We start from the raw sequence: 20,376 nt of genomic DNA, 5'->3' as shown, positions 1-20,376 counted from the left end.
CTGTCGTTGTTATGTTGTAGTTAAACTTTTTGAACGACAATGGCTGAGAAGATGAACGGATTTTCTCGTCGGGGAAGAAAGATGAACTTCCGTTTTTTGGGTTGCGGTTATCAATTTGATTTTTAATGCCCTCGATTCGCGCATTCATTTCCTGATTTACTCGGTTTTTTTATTTAAATTTTATTAGAAAGTCTAAATGGGCGAGAATGAAATTGGGGCAATTTAGTAAACATGGCCGTGTGATTAAAATCTGATGGCTATTTACTTAATATTTACAAAACCTTGACTATGTAGCAATTCTCAACGTTTAAATTGGCTATTTTGCTAAATTACCCTTAAAAAAATTAATTAAAAATTATTCAACTTTGAAAACCCCTTTTTTTCAAATGAAAATTTTGACTATCATTAGATATCATACATCCAGAAAAAATTAATAAATACTATTTTAAAAATCATAAAAGTATTTTTATTTCCTATGATCACAAAAATATCACTTTTAGTTTTTTTCCCTCTTATTTTTCAGTTGCTCTTGCCATATCATTATGGAAAAATGACACATACACACTAGAACAAAATGGAGTTTTAGACGCGACTATCATCGCGGTGATGGGATAGATCATCTCCACCGCTACCTCCCGCTCCCATAGTCGACATATCTATACATTTAAAAGCAAAACAAAATGTTAAAAATAATAATTTTCAATCATTTAATTTTGAAATATAAAGCCAAGAATAAGCTAAATTACTCATTCATCGTCAGCATATACATAATCTATGTCATCTAAGTCTAAATCATAATCCACATCATCAGGACGATCAACATTGCGATCAACGAAAACATCTTGCTCAAGTTCTTCGTCGCCTATAAAATCATCGTCCTCTACAATGATAACATCATCGATCACAACTTCTGGCAAATCTGTGTCATGACATATAGAAAGTTGCCCTAAATCCGTTGGTTGAACCAGGCCTTCGACTTCGGTTTCTCGGTTCTCACTACAACATATTCAACGATTACCGACGATTTTTTTCGTCGATAATAACCCGATAATCGTCGCTAAATGTATTTAGCGACGATTTTAGCAACGATTATTATCGTCGCTAAATGTCCGTGCCTAAATATATTTAGCGACGATTGATTCGTCGCTAAATATTTACCGACGATATTAGCGATGATAATTTCGTCCCTAAATGTTGTGACGAGAAGTTTTTTTTCATTTTGAAACAGATAATTAGCGACGACTTTTTCGTCGCTAATTAGCGCGGGAAAATTTCCCGCGTGAATTAGCGACGACAAAGTCGTCGCTAATACCTTCTGTGTAATAATAATTAGCGACGACTTTGTCGTCGCTAATTATTATTATTATTATTTTTTTTCGTCGTTAATTATTAATTTTTTATGGTTTTTTGTTTATGAAATTCTAAAATGAAAAATCAAATAAAAACTAAATTATATTATCCAGATCAAGAAATATATAAAATCCGGTTACGTACGTTTTCGGTTATCGAGAAATATGTAAATAATAATCTACTATACACAAAATATCTAATAAAACACTAGTCTAGTCGCGACATTTGCTTTGTCGTCCCGGCGCTCGTTTTCCCCCTCCTCGACGTGAAACGCTCTTCTGCTGGCGCTGAAACTCTGCAGGCTGCGGCGGAACAATGTGCTGATCAGTAGACTGACTTGGTCCGCCGGGCGTCGTCTGCTGGCTAGCGTCGGGAGTCCTCTGCTGGCCGCCCGTCGGAGTGTGGACGCCGGCCGTCGGAGTCTGCTGGCTGTGGGATGACGGAGCGTGCTGCGAACTCTGCGGAAATTGAGGCATAAACGAGCTCAGGTTGAGGCCGGGCACCTGACTCTGTATTGCTTCGGCGAATGAGGCGATGGTCGACGTGAACACCTCCTGGGAGATATATCCTGGATGCGACGTCCCAGCCTCCAAACTATTGTAGACTTCGGCGACTTCAACCGCCATCCGTGCTCCCTGTGGCACCAAACGTCCGACGCCGGTCAAGTGATCAGTCCGCAAACCCATAATATCGCGGATCGCCTGCTGCTCTAGGACGGAAATATCAACGTCCGCTCCTTGTTGCTCAGCCTCCGCTCGCAACGTGTTGAACGTATCGACCAGTCGATCCTGATATAATTAACTAGTTAGTATATATTAATCGAAAAATAAGAAAAATAAATGTAAACTTACATAACGTGCGGAGGCTTCAAGAGTCAGCCATTCGGACTTGTCGGACTGATGTTGGCGCTTGTAGTTCGCAAACAAGCTCTCGAAAGCGCCTGTCTCGGCGCTCTTCTGCATGTAAACAAAACTTCAAGTGTTAGATAATTTTAACGATTTGATGTATCATATAAACATAAAACTTACGTTCTTCATGCGGTGGGTCGAGAACCCAATCATCCCCTGTCGAGTCTTCGTCTTCTTCTTCGCGCGATTCGCCTTGTTCTTCGCTTGTATGGCCTGTAATATAAGTAAACGTACACGTAAATAACAAATCGTTTAATAAAAGGGTAAACACATATTTAACGTAAATGATTTGATTACCTTAAACTCATCGCTCGTATATCGTTGTATCAGCGTCTCCCATTCATTGTCGAGCTTAACGGTCCTCGGTTTCAGCGACCGCGCCACCTGTACGCTGCTCTTGCAGTCGATGTCGAACCATGACCGCAAGGTATGCCTCCAATCGCGAAGACGAGTCTTCGCGTCTCGAATGATTGCCGCATCGACAATCACCTTTTGCTTCCCGGTTGCATCACCATCGATTCGAATGTCGTACTTGTCTCGAATCGCTGCTCGGATCTCGGCCTCCTTCGCCGGCCCCACGTTCGCATTCGTCCACCTTGGGACCGTAGGCGACATCTTGTCTCGGACGACCAACCCGAGCGTGTTCGCGAACGTCGCGAGATCCGGATCCATCTCGCGCTCTGGCTGCAAGAACGACTGAAACTCCTCGTTATAAATAACGACTTCCTTCACCCCGGGGCGCCGTGCACGCTCAGATTGAAGCCCGACCGTCGGCCCACGCACGGCCGGTTCGATATCCTCGTCTTCTTCTTCGACGCCATCACGTACGGGCGCCGACTGGCAATAATTCGGGAGACGGGCTAAGAAGTCATCCCCGCCTCCGCTGCCTCCAGCTCCTGTAGCCGCAACCATCTGAAATTCAAAACAAAATTTATTTAGTTATGCATTCGTAATGATTTAAATCAGTTAATTTAGTAAGTAAATGAAAAACGTTATATACTATCAATCATCGTCGTCTGACAAATCATCTTCTTCCATCAAATCTTCGTCCTCAGTTTCTTCGTCATCGATAAACTCTTCTTCTTCAATATTTTCCAACAAGTTCACCGCGTCGTTGCTCACGGGCTCTGGTATCGCAGACTGATGACGCGTCGACAATGAATCTAAATCTGACGGTTCTACTGACAACTGAACTGAAGACGAAGATTGACCAAGAATGAGGTCAATATCAGGAAGATCCCACACATTTCGATGATTACACTCTTCGACGATTCGCCAATTAGGACCATTCAAGTTATCTTCCAAGTAGAAAACTTGTTTCGCCTGAGTTGCCAAAATAAATGGCTCGTCTTTGTACCATTCTTTTGCCACATACACGGTTGTCAAGTTATTGTCGTTCCGTGTCCTTTTCCTCGGATCTTGGTCACCGAACCAACGACATTGAAATAAGACGACACGACAATTGTTCTGATACGTCAAGACAATGACGTTTTCTACTTGACCGTAGAAGTCGTGACCTCCTTCACTTGGTACACATACCCCGCTATTCTGAGTCGTTCTTCTGCTATCACGTTGATGGGAGATAAATTTAACTCCGTTCACTACATAACACGGATACGTCTGTGGTGCGAAATGTGGTCCCAATGCCAATGCATATAATTCGGAGGATACGGATAATCCGTCTTGGCTCATGCGAAATACCTACATACAACCATTAACGAGTCGGTTAGTGTCGAAGCGAGTTTAATCATATTCTTTGAGTTAATTAGTCAAATACCTTTTCCCAATACCATTTTGGGAACTCAAGTCGATGCGCTTCTTCAACATCTGGCCGACCTTCTAATTCCATGAGATCTATGTGTTCACTGAAATAAAATTCATGTTCATTTAATACACCACTTCGTATAAATAATTCAAGTTCATTTATTTCACTCATTTACCTCATGAAATCGTCAATTTCGGGACAATTTCGTAAAATGTACCACTCAGCGAGCAATCGTATATTCTCATTTAAGCGTATCGTGGTCATCTTCCCGTAAGGCCGACAACTTGATGACTGAAACATCGATAACTCTCGTTCGACACCTTCGAAGTTAGACGCGACGTCTGTTCGTTGGGGCATGTTGAAACGATTCTCAACGCCTTCTAGATACCTTGAGCAGTATGTCAATGCTTCGTCTACAACATAGGCTTCGGCAATTGAACCCTCTGGTCTAGCTCGATTACGCACAAAGTTCTTGAGCGTTCCAAGGTATCTCTCAAATGGATACATCCACCGCATATGAACTGGACCTCCGTTAATTGCCTCCTCCGGTAGATGCATTACCAAATGAACCATGATTGTGAAGAAATCAGGCGGGAAAATTCGTTCCAGCTTACACAATATAAGCTTCACATCCTCCTGCGCCTTCTCAATGTCTGAAATTACCAGCGTTCTAGAGCAAATAAGTCTGAAGAAGTTGCAGAGCTCTATTATGGCATCTCGAATGGTTCGATCCAGAAAAGGACGAATAGCAGGAGCCAATAAGCGCTGCATAATCACGTGACAATCGTGAGACTTCAAACCCGTCAACCTCCCATCCGCGGTAACATTCTTCTTCAAATTCCCCGTAAAACCATCGGGAAATCTAACAGATCTCAAGAACTCAGTAAACCGCTTCCGTTTTGAAGGTGTCAGAGTGTATGACGATGGCGGTTTCATCCATCTATCTCCTTCTTGGTACAAATGAAGCTCGTGCCTTATGTTCCAGTCCGCCAAAGTCAACCGCGCCTTATCTGTGTCTTTCGTCTTCCCCTCGATGTTCAGCAAGGTACCCAGAAGATTGTCGCATACATTCTTTTCTATATGCATTACATCGAGGTTATGCTTCAGCATAAGACTCGACCAATACGGCAACTCGAAGAAAATACTTTTCTTGGTCCACTTCAGCTCACTCGCATCGTGCTTTCGTTTCTTCCCGCCGAAGTCAGGGTGCTTCCCCGGGGTTGCATCTCCCACTAATCGCAATTGTCGAAGTATGTCGCTCGCTGATTTTCTCGCTGGTGGTGGTCGTTTCTCATTTCGTACCTTGTACAGTTTACTCTTCCTCATCGGGTGTAACAACGGCAAGAATCGACGATGATCGCAGTAAACAATCTTGTTTCGAGCCTTAAAAGATGGTGTGTCATTGTTACACGTCGGACAAGCAACGTACCCTTGACCACTCCATCCCGACAAACTGCTTCTCGCTGGAAAATCATTCACCGTCCATAGAAGTACGGAAAACAACCTGAATAGCTCACCGGTCGAACCATCTCTCAACACAACACCGGTTTCCCACAATTCCTTCAGCTCATCAATCAGCGGTCGTAAGAAAACATCCATGTCTTTTCCCGGCGCACTACGACCTGGTATAAGCAATGTTAACATCAAGTACGATGTTTTCATGCACAACCACGGCGGTAAATTGTACGCAGTCAAGACTACCGGCCACATACTGTACGATAAACTCATGTCACCAAATGGGTTGAAACCATCGGCGGCAAGTCCAAGCCGGACGTTCCTCGGTTCTGCCGCAAACATGGGATATTTTCGGTCGATCTCCTTCCACGTTGCTCCGTCTGCAGGATGTCGCAGTACACCATCTTCCTTAATGCATTCATTCTCGTGCCACTGCATCTCTAGAGCTGTGTGCCGACTCGCGTACAGTCGCTTAAGTCGATCTTTCAGTGGAAAGTAGCGCAACACTTTATGCGCTACTTTTTTTCCACCGTCTTTCTTCAGCCACCGGCTCTCATTACGAACTGGACACTCGTCTAGATTGGTGTTGTCCTTCCAAAACAACGCGCAATCGTGTTTGCAGACGTGAATCGACTCGTAACCCATACCAAATCGACGCAATTTCGCCTTTGCTTCATAGTGTGACTCTGGAATCGTGTTGCCGATCAGATGAGACTTTTTCAGTACTTTCAGTAGCTGATCAAACGACTTATTCGTCCACTTGTTCATCACTTTCAAATGCATCAACGTGACAACAAAGGAGAGTGACGAATACTCTGTACAACCCGGCCATAATTCTGTGTTCAGGTCGCTGAAAAGGTCATCGAACTGTCCACTCTGGTATTCTGCATTCGGGTCAATACTGTCATCGTCACCGTCTACGTCGTTGTGATCTAAGATATCGTGTACAGCATCAAACATCCCGCCTCCTCCTCTGTAATCCGTCTGATACTGCATTACGTCATCTTCTTCCTCCCCGTGAAAGTTCCACCTCGTGTAATTCCTCTTAAATCCTCTGATAAAGAGATGATTCTCTATATCAGGAATTTTTTGCATCAACACGTTGTTACACCTCTTGCATGGACACTTAACTCGTCCTTCGACATTTACGTGTTGTCGGGCCATTACCATGAACTCTGTCATGCCAGCCGCAAACTCAACGCTTAAACGTTGGTCCTCGATTATCCAATTCCTATTTGGATAACTCATTTTACCTATAGATTGAACATTTCAAAATTTAGTAGTTTTCGGATTTTATTTTATAATTTCACGATCCTCCCGAAATTTCGGCAGAACCTCCCCTATAAACTTAACAACCTGGCATCAAGCCTTTAACTTTAAAACCTGCATAGAAACATCCTAAAACTAACAATAAATCCAACCTCAGTGGTTCGATTATTAAAATTCATAATCCATATCAACTAATTAATTTCACATTTTTAATCATTTCTAACAAGAATTAAATACAATTCCATTTAATTTACATAAACTAACTAATTGTTTTTACATGTTTTTACATAATTTTACCTAATATAAATATTTATACCTAATATTAAAATTTATAACTAATTTAAATATTTGTGTAAACAAAACTAATTTAAATATTTATAAAATTTATAACAAATATATAATTCATTTATAACTAATTAATTCATTTATAAGTTATAAAATTTATAACAAATATATAATTCTAAAAATATAAATTATGTAAATATAACTAATTAAAATAAATTTATAACTAATATATAACTAAAGTTATATATATATATATATATATATATATATATATATAACTAATATATATATACCTAATATATTAATTCTATAACTAACTATTATATATATATAAAGTTTAAAAAAAAAACTTACCGATCCAGAGGGAGAGGTAGTGCGCGGGAACAAGAGGAGGGGAAGCGGCCAAGGACGGCGTCGGCGGGGAAGCGGCTACGGCATCGGCGGCGGAGCGGCGGAGTAGTGGCGGAGCGCGGCAGAGGAGCTGCAATGGGAGAGAGAGAGGTAAGGAGAGAGCTGTGAGGAGAGAGAGAACTGAGGAGAGACAGACTTACCGGGGAGGACGACGTCGGCGTCGGCGGCACACGGCGAAGGAGGGCACACGGCGGACGAACGGCGGGAGAGGCGAAAATGAGAGAAAAACTCGATTTAGGTCAGGAAAACGAAATGGGGAAACTAATTCGCGATCTGGTATTTAAAGACATTTTTCGCTAATTGATTACATTTTGTCGCTAAATGCATTTAATTGTATAGCCACGAATAATAGAGATTTAGCGACGATTTCTTCGTCGCTAATTGTATAGCGACGACAACAAAATATTTAGCGACGAGAAAATCGTCGCTAAATGTTTTCGTCTTAATTAAATTGGAGGGATTTTTCCCTCTTTAAAATTCGAAATTAATTCTACATTATTAGCGACGATATTCTCGTCGCTAAATGAATTCAGAAATCATTAGCGACGAATTTATCGTCGCTAAATATTTTTCCGCGAACTTAGCGACGACAAAAAAGAATTAGCGACGATAAATTCATCGCTAATTATCTTTGCCGCCAAACTTAAATATTTTTGGCACCAAAAAATTAGCGACGATATTATCGTCGCTCTATGACGTTCTAGACGGTTTGGGCCCGGGCAGGCCCGTTCCCGGGGGTCCTCATGTGCGGCGGGATTTTGCGAGGCGGATGCGAAAGTATAGTATGTACTTCACCCTGGTTAGGGCTGGGAGTCAGTTCGATTCTCGAGAAGTCCAACCGAATTCCAGGTGAGAAATTCCTTCTCGGTCTGCTAGATCCCAAAGTGTTCAGATTAGATCCCGCCGATGTGAGACCTACTGCGTCGCAGCGGGATTCCAATGTCTTGTGCCTAGATGAAAGTGTTGACACTTCTCGCATCACGGTCTGGTATGACCGATCCTGAGTTGCGGCTCTCTCGATGAGGGCCTCCAGCATTGATTTCAACTCGGGGATGAATTCCAAGCAAGATTCAGGGGTTGTCGGAGACGATGATGCCATGGGGTTGAAGTGGTAGGAAAGAAGGTTTTGTAGGAATTTAGACTTGGAGTGTAAGGAAAATTGATGGGATTCCCACAGACGATGCCAAACTGTTGATGCGATTAATCACACCAAAACAGTCACGTCAAATTTGTGGTTAAATGGGTAGATTTAGGTTTATAGATGTGCCTCAATTCCCTATAACAAGACTAGATTCGAGGAACTAGAAATTATATGTGTAATTAAATAAAGTCGAAAAACATAATGCAAGAATAGCTCGGGGCCGTTTGTATTAATATCGCTTGTAAGCAGTACAAAGTTAGGATTTCGATGATATAGATAATAATTGGAAAGTCACGTGCCCAAAATGGGTCTAATGGTCATATATATATATATATATATATATATATATATATATATATATATATATATATATAACAACAAGAATACCATTAGATTGAGGAACATCTGAAGGAACAGCCGAACTCATCCATAGAGCCTCAATCCGGAGGTATATGAGCTCCGAAGACTCCATGGTATCGAAGTTCTTGGTATCGAACGAAGAATCCAAGTGAGATGCTCGTATCAAAGCGAGGTATCGAAGCTAAAGGAATAACAAGCTACACCAAGTAAGAAGTGTAGAACAATTAGCTCATAAGGACCACCATTGTATAACCATTTATATATATATATATATATATATATATATATATATATATATATATATATATATAGTATGAGAAGACGAGATTGTGAGCTCCCGGTTGTTCGGGACACGTCATGTGTCAGTTGGAACTCACTACTGCATATCGGGACACCTCTCGTGAGAGACCTACTCATGCGAGAGGTAGTTGTGGATTGATATGGTTAATGAGCTTTAGATGTTCGGGTCTTCGGGAGGCGGTTATCTCGAGCTGGGAATCGATCTTGTTGACGGGCTGGTGCGCTAACTTGACCTGTTAAAGACAAAATGAGTCGAGTATTTTTTTTATTTTTTTATTTAAAAAAATGTAAATTATTTAAGTTATTAATTTAATTGATAATGACTCATTAATACGAGTGAAACAGGATGACAATTATCTCACCGCCTAAAGAGTAATATGAATTATAATGGTCCCGTTTGGTTCAGTGTTTCAGGACCTGTTTTTGTTTTTTTGAAAAAACCAAACTGAAAAAAAAGCGTTTGGTGAAACAGCGTTTTCTAAAAACTTCATAATCGTTTTTTCATATTTGTATGTAACTGCCAAAAGCTACAATTCTTAGCTTTTGATAAAAGCGATTAAACATTCTGAACACAATTACTGGAATGTCCTCATAAATTAATCCCGAAATTATTTCCTAATAACCCTCTAACAAACAAACCTAAGAGACTAACCTACAAAACTATGAACAGATTTACTAACAGATTGCACTTGGCTGCGTTTATTGTATCAGAAGAAATAGTAAACAAATATCTGCTTAAATTTCTCAACAAATCTTATAAAAAATATTTGTATAAATAAATTAACAGATTATCAGAAAATACACAAAAATACAGAGTTTCAAATACAAAAATGAAAACCCGTAACCACTTACGTATTTCATCACTCTGAACAGTTGGGGAAGAAACTGAAAAGAATTCATTCAAGGTTAGTCTATTTTGTTTGTTTGTTTTTCCAAATAATCTGAGTATAATGTGAATAAACTGGAAACTTCTCGGTATGAAGACATAAAACATACCTATTTGTCACCCCGGCCGTTCATCTTCATACCGAGAAGTTTATGTCTTCTCGGTACTCTGCCACCACGGACGAACGGCGAGCTGGAGAAAGTGGACCCACGTCTTCAATACTCTGCCCGCTCGAAGTCGCTGACAACCTCGGCACCTCGTCCACCCTTTTTGTATCGCAAACCCGCTCTTCCGATACTCTGACTCCGAGCTCGTCGCCTATGGCTTGAGAAACAAAAAAAAAAAACAGATCAAAACCCTAAAAACAATCCCGATTGATCAGCCTGAATAAGAAATCGATGGCTAGAGAAACAAATCAAAACCCTAAAAACAATCTCGGATTTGAAATCTCATCACCTAACTCTTCTGTGAATCCCAGATTTGAAATCAAACCATAAAATATCAAACCCGCAAACCCCTAAAATCAATAACCTAGAAAACCCCTAAACCAACGATTTGTAGAACAACCTCGATCGCTCTACAATCGCTAAACTCGGCGTTCTACAACCGGTCGATCGCTCTCTCTCTCTCTCTCTCTCTCTCTCTCTCTCTCTCTCTCTCTCTCTCTCTCTCTCTCTCTCTCTCTCTATTGTCACTTGTAATTTACATTCATCAGCTTCTACAGTTGTTGAATAGGTCGTTTACACTTTACAGAGAAAAAGAAAGAGTTCGAGAGCTTTGAGTCATTTTCGAGGTAAGGGAAAAGAATAGGGAACTCACTGACTGACCTTGGGAACAAGAAGTACAACAAATAGTCAGTCAGTGAACTAATAAAAGTATAAAAAATAATGTAAAAATAGTAAATACAAATAGGTGATTAAATATATACGTTTACACTTTAATTTATCAATTAAGCTATATGCATTTTAATTTAGATCCAATACATTTAAACAACTATACCAAAATACCTTAAAAAAAATAATAAGCTAGAGTTTTTTTATCAATAACAATAAATTTTTTTATTTATAAATATTATTGAAATGAAACTCTCGTTGAATGTTAAGTATTTTTCTTTTTATACATATTAAAGTACAAATAATTATTTTTTAAAATATTTTTTTGTTGTTGTAGTAAAAAGTCAAAAATAATTCTTTTTTTAAATATTCTTTTGTTGTTGTAGTAAAAAGTTATTTGACTGAAATCTATAATTGTAGATGTCTGAAAATCAAGAAACACGATCTCGACCAAAAGCAATACGGGATAATGATGTGGTTGATATCTTATGCGACGTATGTATTACGGAGATTGAAGCTGGAAATCGACCGGGAACAAGCTTCACCAAAGTAGGATGGGAGAATATGGTGAAAAATATTTTCGAGAAAACAGAAAGGGGATACGATAAAGCTCAATTGAAAAATAAGCTGGAGTTACTGAAAGGTGAATGGAAACTCTGGAACCAATTGATCGGAAAAGAAACTGGCCTTGGATGGAATGGTAACAATAATACCGTTGACGCAAGTGAAGAGTGGTGGCGTAGTAAAATAAAGGTTTGTATCGAAAATCTTGTATTACACAATATACGTAGTACACAAAGACGTGTCTGGTACTAGTATCGTTGAAGTAATGGAAGTTGTTTTGTCACTGCTTGGTATTCATGTAGGACATCCAACGTGGCTTTTTGCGACTGGACTATTTCAGAGTCGCGAGAAGAGAAAAATGTTTGCAACAATACCAGATCCGCATACTAAATTATATTGGCTCAATTACGAGTATAATCTAGTTCATGGCTCTACTCTAGGAGGAGCTCCAAACAACTCGAGCTTTTGAATATTAATCAATCGTATTTAATAAGCATTCTTATATGAGAACTACATTCATTGTTTTGCAGTTGTTTTTTATTTTGTTTTACTATAATAATCAAACAATACGAGAACGCTAGTCTCGTTTATATTCCCTGGTTACTTACTATTTTTTTACACAGCAGGTTATATATTTGTTTTCAGGAACAAATGGATATCATTTCAGATGATGAGTGTTAATGCCTGAAAATGGATCAACACGAAAACCGGTCCGCGGTTCGGTCTAGGGCCGGACCCTACGACCGCGCGGTGGTCGAACGGGGAAGTTGTCCCAACACTTGTGCCTCCGTCGTGCCGGAAAAGGATTTCCGACGACTCGTCACCTGAGAAAAGAGAAGAGAGTGAGCTAAAGGGCCGCGAAGGGGTTTCCTCCGGTGGGCACTCCGACGCTCAACATTAGTCTAGGTGTCGTGCTTTGAGTTCTAGAGAGATAAAGTCTCAGATGAGAGAGAGGCAGAGGTTTTATTATGTGTGAGCCAACTTACCTCCAAATGAGGAATCTGAAGGTATTTATAGGATTTTGAATGTGAAAAGTTATGGAAACTTGGCGGAGGGATTCTCCGGTTTTGTGAGCTTTACCAGAGGTGCCTTCCGGTTTTGTGAGCTTTACCAGAGGTGTCTTCCGGTTTGGTGAGCTTTACCAGAGGTGTCCTCCGGTTTTGTGAGGTTTACCAGAGGTGTCTTCCGGTTTTGTGAGCTTTACCAGAGGGATTGGTCCTTGGCAGGGCTGTGTTTTTTCCTTCTTGGCCCTTGGCAGGGCTGGGACTTTTCTTTCCTGGTCCTTGGCAGGGCTGGGATTGCCTTCACAATTTTTGGGTTGGACTTCTTCCTGGAGGTCGAACTTGGCCTGGAGGTCGAGCTCGCCTGGGGTCGAGATCGCCTGGAGGTCGAGCTCGCCTGGAGGTCGAGCTAGCCTGGAAGTTGATCCTGGCCTGGAGGTCGAGCTCGCCTGGGCGTCGAGCCTGGCTTGGAGGTCGAGATCGCCTGGAGGTTGAGCCCGGCTTCGAGGTCGAGCCTGGCTGGAGGTCGAGCCTACCTGGAGGTCGAGCTCGCCTGGGGGTCGAGCTCGCCTGGAGGTCGAGCCTGGCTTGGAGGTCGAGCCTGCCTAGAGGTCGAGCTCGCCTGGGGGGTCGAGCTCGCCTGGGTCGAGCCTGGCTTGGAGGTCGAGCCTGCCTGGAGGTCGAGCCTGCCTGGAGGTCGAGCCTGCCTGGAGGTCGAGTTCGCTTGGGGGTCGAGCTCGCCTGGAGGTCGAGCCTGGCTTGGAGGTCGAGCTCGCCTGAGGGTCGAGCCTGGCTTGGAGGTCGAGCCTGCCTGGAGGTCGAGCTCGCCTGGAGGTCGAGCTTGGCTTGGAGGTCGAGCCTGCCTGGAGGTCGAGCTCGCCTGGAGGTCGAGCTCGCCTGGGGGTCGAGCTCACCTGGGGGTCGAGCTCGCCTGGACGCCAGGACGAGAGGTCCCCTCAGGGGTGAGTTCGACTTGTTTTAATCCCGGGCTCTACTCTTTGGGCCGGGGTTGCCATGCATCCTCGCTTGAGTTGGGCCTTGACGTTTTTTAATATGGGAAAAATCTCACATAACAATGAGTTCGAAATTATTGCCAAAAAGGAAAATAACGAACGCATTGTCCTTATACGGAAAACTGCTCATTTGATGCAAATTTATTATGATACATACATACATACATAAAGTTCCTTGTATGGATTAAAAAAAACGGGGCATATTTTCCTTCAAGAGATGTTGATGGGAAACAGAATTCGGTGCCAAAGAATGTTCAGAATGGAAAAAGATGTTTTCATAAGTTTGTGCAATAACTTGGAAACAAGTTACGGATTCAAAGGTTCAAGACATATGACTGCATTGTAGATTTTAGGAATGACTCTAATTATTCTGGTACATGGTCTAGGAAACCGATTAGTGCAAGAGATGTTTCAACATTCTGGTGAGACGATAAGTCGATATTTTTCGGAGACGTTGGATATATTATGTCTTATGAGAGTCGATGTCATAAAACCTGTTGATCCAGAATTTAAGAGTACTCCCAAAGAAATAGCAAACGATCCAAGATATATGCCACATTTTAAGGTATTATAATAATATTTTTGTGATCTATTTTCATCGATACTTTGGATCAATTAATTGAGATATTTGTTTTTTTAAAAGGATTGCATTGGTGCTATAGATGGTGTTCACGTTCCAGCTTCTTTACCTCAAGCAGATCAAGTGTCGTTTATCGGTAGAAAGAAGATTCCTACTCAAAATGTTTTGGCTGTATGTGATTTCAATATGAAATTCACTTTTGCGTATGCTGGTTGGGAAGGTAGCGCACATGATTCAATGGTATTCTCTGCCGCTCTTCGTGATACTAAAATTAACTTTCCAAAACCTTCAGAAGGTATGACTATTTTTTTTTATAGTTTTGTCTTGTATACAGTTTAAACTAAATCATTATATTCAACTTGATATGTCACAGGAAAGTATTATCTGGTTGACGCTGGTTATCCTAATTTGCCAGGATATCTTGGTCCGTATAAAGGTCAAATATACAATCTGGAGCATTTTCGTGCGAGAAGAACTCAACCTACTACAAGTAAAGAAATCTTCAATCTCGCGCATTCTTCTCTGAGAAGCGTCATCGAGCGAAGCTTTGGAGTGTGGAAAAAAAAATGGAGAATCCTGAATGTCATGCCGAGTTTTCCATTCAAAAATCAAGTAAAAATAGTTATCGCAACTATGGCACTGCACAACTATATTCGAATGCATGCAAGACAAGAGATGGATTTTGAAATATTCGACGAGACAGAGAGCGATGGCGAATGGGATGAAAACGACACAACTGAAGATCAAGATGAAGATTGTCAGACTTCTTCGAGCAGTATGGACAAGTTAAGAGATGAGATTGCTGCAAGTTTAGTAGAAATGATAAATTTGTAGTTTACATTTTTGTCAATAATTAAAAAAACTTTATATTAAAAATAAAATAAATTTTTGTCGTCCATATTTTTCTAGTTTGTAATTATAATCATATATATGCATATAAATAATTATTATTTAATTTTTAAGACCATGTCTATTTTAGTCTTTTGACCATAATATATTTATTTTACCAAACGCTAAATCAGTTTTTGTTATCAGCAACAACTGTTTTATAAACAGTTGACCAAACACCTGTCAGTTTAAAAAAAAAACAGTTTTTTTTAAACTGAAACTGAAAGCACTTTTTAAAAAAAACAAAGTTATGCCAAACGGTGTCCACTAACCTAAAAAAGGACCCCCGATATTTTTTTTTTATAATTAAAATGTTCTTTATTTTTTTTTTTTTTTGGATTCCTTATATTCATGGACCGATTAATAGCATGGAAAGAAGTTAAATGAATGGAATTTCCAGAAAGACCCTGATAAAGGCTCTGCCAAAAATGCGAAAGGGTAACCATTTCTGTAAGAAGAGGGAATCTCTTGTTTGCCTTGAAAGTGCAAGCCTAACTTAAAGAATTGAACCCTTTTTTTTACACAATATTTTCGGGTCCTACGTCAAATTTGCTCTCTCTCTCTCTCTCTCATTGATATCTTAGCAGTTTTTGCTTATCTCAGTTTGATAACAAGGAAAGAAAATATTCTCTCTCTCTCTCAACAAAACAGAAGAGCCAAAATAACACAAAAACAAGCCATGTCTTCACCGAGCAAACGCAGAGAGATGGACTTGATGAAACTGTGAATCTTTTGAATCATGAACTGTCTAATTTCGTGTCAGTTTTATTTTGTTTATGACTTTTCAACCGTTAATTTTTTTTTTTTTTTTTGGTAATTAGGATGATGAGTGATTACAAGGTAGAGATGATCAACGATGGCATGCAAGAATTCTATGTGGATTTTCATGGACCCAGTGAAAGTATATAATATATATTTCTAATCTTCAATACCCCTATCTTCTTTCTTTGTTTTTGCTCTTTGCTCTTTTTTCCCCTAATCATTTCTAAGCCTGTATCCAGAATCCAGATTGCTCTTCTGGTTTTTTATTTATTTAATAATTAATCTATCGACGTTATTGATTGATTATAAGTCAAAGTGTGTAGTCCCTTTAAAATTTGGAGGCAGTTATTGAGTTATTTCACTTTCGGTTGATCTAAATCACCCTTTTTTTTTCTCTCCTAATTTCTGGTTTTTGGTTTTCACATTGCTACTCAGTCTACATCTGAATGACTTCATTCCTCCAAAAAGAAATATTCTTCTCAAACTCACTTCTTCTTTTTTCGCTGGGTTGACCTTAATTGGATTTGTTAAGCATGATTAGTACTTCCTTAATCATTGCAGGTCCTTACAGTGGAGGTGTGTGGAGGATAAGAGTGGAATTACCAGACGCTTATCCATATAAATCTCCTTCAATAGGATTTATCAATAAGATCTACCACCCGAATGTTGATGAAATGTGGGTACTCAAATCCTGAAACACCCACTTGGTTTTTCTCATATATATAGTATTATATATATGTGCTTCATTTTGGATTGGATTCTTAAACTTTTCAGGTCAGGTTCTGTTTGTTTGGATGTCATTAATCAGACTTGGAGCCCAATGTTTGGTAAAAAAAAAAAAAATCTTTTGTATAAAAAAAAAAGTAGGACTTCTATTGATTAATTGGTCTCATTTTGTGTCTATGATATGTTTATGTTTTTTGAAGATTTGGTGAATGTGTTTGAAGTGTTCTTGCCACAACTTCTTCTTTATCCCAACCCATCAGACCCTCTTAACGGAGAAGCCGCGGCTCTAATGATGCGCGACCGAGCTGCTTATGATCTGAGAGTCAAAGGTATCCGATGAAAATCTTTTCGCTGATAGATTATATGAAACAAAATTCTGTATTAAAATTCTTTGAGGAAAAATAAAATCAAACTCATATAAGTTCGTTTAGGAGTTTCAAACCGGTGATATGTAAAAGGACATCTTCGTTTAGGAGTGAACACAACAGAGAACTATTCCCATTGTTGAAAAAACTACTGAAGATTGGATATTTTGTTTTATGTCCTTTTTTGCTGTACCGACTTGTTCTGCCCCACCACGCCCTTGACTTGGCGGTGGTTATTTTCAACCACAGAAATTGTGCCTTCCTTTCCAATTCAATGTAGCTTTCGATTTCCCAACGCGGTATGATATAGGACTTTAGGGAATGAAATAATTACTTAAAACTGTTTAGGGTCAAAATTAGTATCATCAATAGTTGTTTGTCTCTACATTGTGGCTGAGATGATGATTTAGTGTGGAAATGAATGACTATTGTCTCGAATACTCGGTTATCTTGTGTTTTCTTTTTCGTTTATCAACGAAATTCAAAGGCTCCTAATTACAAAATCAGCAACTTTAACTCATCTAAAGTCTGTTATCATTAGAAAGAAATATGAAGAATAATTGGACTTGCATGATATGGATGTTAAAGTGGTGACGATCGGTTTGGATTAGCGCCGTTATATTACTTTTGATCTAGGGATTAATTATGGGTGAATAATTTCGTTCGAGTACATGTCTAGTGACTCATTCTTTGCTTTCTGTTGGTGGATGATTTAGAGTACCGCGAGAAGTATGCCAAGCCAGAAGACATCGGAGCGAAGCCTGAAGAGGAATCGAGCGAAGACGAGGAGCTGAGTGGAGACGAATCCGACTCAAGCGAGGATCAAATCGTGGGCCAAGCAGACCCCTAAACACCGATACGGGTGGTTTCTTCAATGTGATCCTGGTCTCTTGATATGATGTTGTTGTACATGATAATGTTTTTACTTTGTTGGTTAAAAAAAAAAAAAAAAAAAAAAAAAAGATTTATCCAGAAACTCAAAAGATTAGACCTGTAAACTGGGTTTGGGAAAGAATTTCCCGCCTTGTGTTTATTTGGGGCTTTTCTTTATGTAAATAATATGTATTGCAGTAAAACTAAGCATGTTTTTTTCTCCGAATCCACAAAAAGCATAATAATACTTGTAATTTAACCTTGAATTTCAATCACGAACCTGACAAAATGCCAATTATCCAATATTTGACTATTTCGCAACATTAATAAATATATGCATGGAATAATGTTACCGCAATCTGATGTGGAGTGCATGAATCAGATTAATTTCAAGATGAGAAAATGAAAGGACAAAGGGAAAATAGTCTGTCTACCTATGGTCAACCAAAATACCTGTTCCCTTGATTTTTAAAATTATTAAATTCGCCTTTAGTATCACTATTGATATTGATTTTGTACCTTAAAATGGTTTGTTTACGCAAATACCATCATTTTTATAAGTCCTCGTTGCCTTTCTCATAATTAATTTTTTGAAAATCTAAAAATGCTCCTAGTTAAAATCAGATAGTAAATAAAATATAATTAAAAAAAGTTATATGAACTAGACAAGATAACTTGTTAAATTCATTTTGTTTATCAGACTCTTCGTTTTTCCGTCAATGCGTTTAGATCCCTTTTTTTTTCTCTTCACTGAGATTTTTAATCGCCGAAGTGTCTTTGGTTTAACAGGATCATCGAAGTCACTTTGGTTCAACAAGTTCTTCGAGTGGCATTCTGGTTCAACAATTTCAACGAACCTAAGCGGTTGAGTTACGGTTCCCGTTTGTTTTTTTTTTAAGATTTCCGCTACGCATTATCTAAATGCTTGGTTCGATATTTTTTTGGTTAGCAAGTCTTTAAACTTAAATGATTTTTCCTAACTAAAGTTGAATTTCATGCTTTTATTTTCCGTTAAGTATTTCTAAGTTCTAACTATTATGCTATGGTTTTGAATTCATATTTAAATATTTCACATGTTCTAGTAAATACTTTTATAAAGTTTTAAACTCAAAGTTATATTAAAGTTTGGTTTATTTGTTTAAAGCTATTTTGTTGGGGGTGCCTTCAGGAACACGGACATAGGTGTTTCAAAAGAAACAATGTTTATTAAAAAAAAATTATCATATTTTATTCTAAAAAAAAAATTAGATTAGACGGTCCACAAAATTAGGTCGCACATGCCTCGCCTAATTAAGGCTATTGTGGTGTAGCTTATTATTGCATCTCCACGGGGCCATTTCTCTATTGAATATGTTATAATGTCCCATAATATCATCAAGTTCGTGGAACCACAACTCAACCGCTTAGCTATCGACGTTGCTGGTCAACATTCCTCATTTAGTTGTAGATTGTTTACTTACAATACAGACAGATATTTTCATAGAAGTGAGCTTGCGCTTAGCAAGAAGAATATAAAACTCACAATTGCGACATAAACTTTGCAAAAAGGTGAGTAACGCAATTCACGAGCAGGTTATTAGCATTGTTGTCGCACGAAAACGAACAACGATTTAAAGCTTCGGGAGGTTAGAACAACGTCTTTAGCCTGCATCTCTTGGATGTCTTATGGCGTGTTGCGGAGGCGTCCTAGGGTGCGCTGTGTATGGCGAATTTAGCCAGCATTTATTGGATGTCTTACAGCGCGCCGCGGAGGCGTTTTAGGGTGCATCGTGTATGGCGACTTTAGCCAACATCTCTTTGATGTCTTACGGCGCGCAACGGAGGCGTCTTAGGGTGCACTGTGTATGGCGACTTTAGCCAGCATCTCATGGATGTCTTATGGCACGCTGCGTGAGCATCTTAAGGTGTGCCATGTATGGCGACTTAAGCCTGCATCTCATGGACGTCTTATGGCGTACGCGGCGGAACGGCGGAGGACGACCGGCGCGGGCGGGGAATCTCTGGAGGAGAGAGAGAAAAGTGAGGAGAGAGAAAAGTGAGGAGAGAGAGATGTGAGGAGAGAGAGAAGTGAGGAGAGAGAGACTAACCGAAATTATTAGTGACGATACTACCGTCGCTAAATGAAATGATAACAATTTAGCGACGAGATTATCGTCGCTAAATATTTTTCCGCGAACTTAGCGACGACAAAAAATAATTAGCGACGATTTCACCGTCGCTAAATGTCTTTGCCGCCAAACTTTGGAAATTTTAGCACCAAATTTCCATACTCTTTTAGCGACGACCTTATCGTCGCTAAAAGCATTATTAGCGACGATTAAGTCGTCGCTAATAGTGTCGTAGCTAAATGTCATATTTCTTGTAGTGTGTGCCGCATAGGCGTCTTAAGGTGCGCCGTGTATGGCGACTTTAGCCTGCATCTCTTAGATGTCTTATGACGTGCCACAGAAGTGTCTTTAGCTTGCATCTCTCGGATGTCTTATGGCGCGCCGCGGATGCGTCTTTTGCCTGCATCTCTTGGATGTCTTACGGCTCGCCGCGGAGGCGTATTTTGCCTGCATCTCTTGGATGTCTTATGGCGTGCCGCAGAGGCGTCTTTAGCCTGCATCTCTTGGATGTCTTGTGGCGCATCGCGGAGGCG

At 39.9% G+C, this 20,376-nt stretch overlaps 1 protein-coding gene across 2 annotated transcripts; it reads left to right on the top strand.

The window, feature by feature from the left end:
* Nucleotides 1–15,467: 15,467 nt before the first annotated feature.
* Nucleotides 15,468–17,955, top strand: UBC6 (ubiquitin-conjugating enzyme 6). Of its 2 annotated transcripts, XM_089612256.1 has the most exons (6): nt 15,471–15,732; nt 15,831–15,910; nt 16,333–16,447; nt 16,546–16,598; nt 16,698–16,826; nt 17,579–17,955. In XM_089612256.1, exons 1-6 carry the CDS (start codon nt 15,689–15,691, stop codon nt 17,710–17,712), a joined length of 555 nt encoding a protein of 184 aa, XP_089468382.1. In that variant the 5' UTR covers nt 15,471–15,688; the 3' UTR covers nt 17,713–17,955. The 2 variants fall into 2 exon arrangements, with proteins under 2 accessions (XP_089468383.1, XP_089468382.1); XM_089612257.1 differs by lacking the exon at nt 15,831–15,910 and having other exon boundaries at nt 15,468–15,767.
* The last annotated feature ends 2,421 nt before the right edge of the window (nt 17,956–20,376 follow it).

This window comes from Urtica dioica, chromosome 4 (assembly GCF_054948205.1).
Source record: "Urtica dioica subsp. dioica isolate 48M chromosome 4, U.dioica_male_clone48M_v1_H2, whole genome shotgun sequence".
NCBI lineage: Eukaryota > Viridiplantae > Streptophyta > Magnoliopsida > Rosales > Urticaceae > Urtica > Urtica dioica.
The sequence above is the reverse complement of the archived record's forward strand: the minus strand, read 5'-3'. Positions and strand labels throughout refer to the sequence as shown.

Bases quoted from the DNA above. Each gene is read 5' to 3' on its own strand.
- UBC6 (XM_089612256.1), top strand. From the start codon at position 15,689: ATGTCTTCACCGAGCAAACGCAGAGAGATGGACTTGATGAAACT. The intron at 15,911-16,332 runs GTATATAATATA...TAATCATTGCAG, and splicing joins TTTTCATGGACCCAGTGAAA to GTCCTTACAGTGGAGGTGTG. The intron at 16,599-16,697 runs GTAAAAAAAAAA...TGTTTTTTGAAG, and splicing joins GACTTGGAGCCCAATGTTTG to ATTTGGTGAATGTGTTTGAA.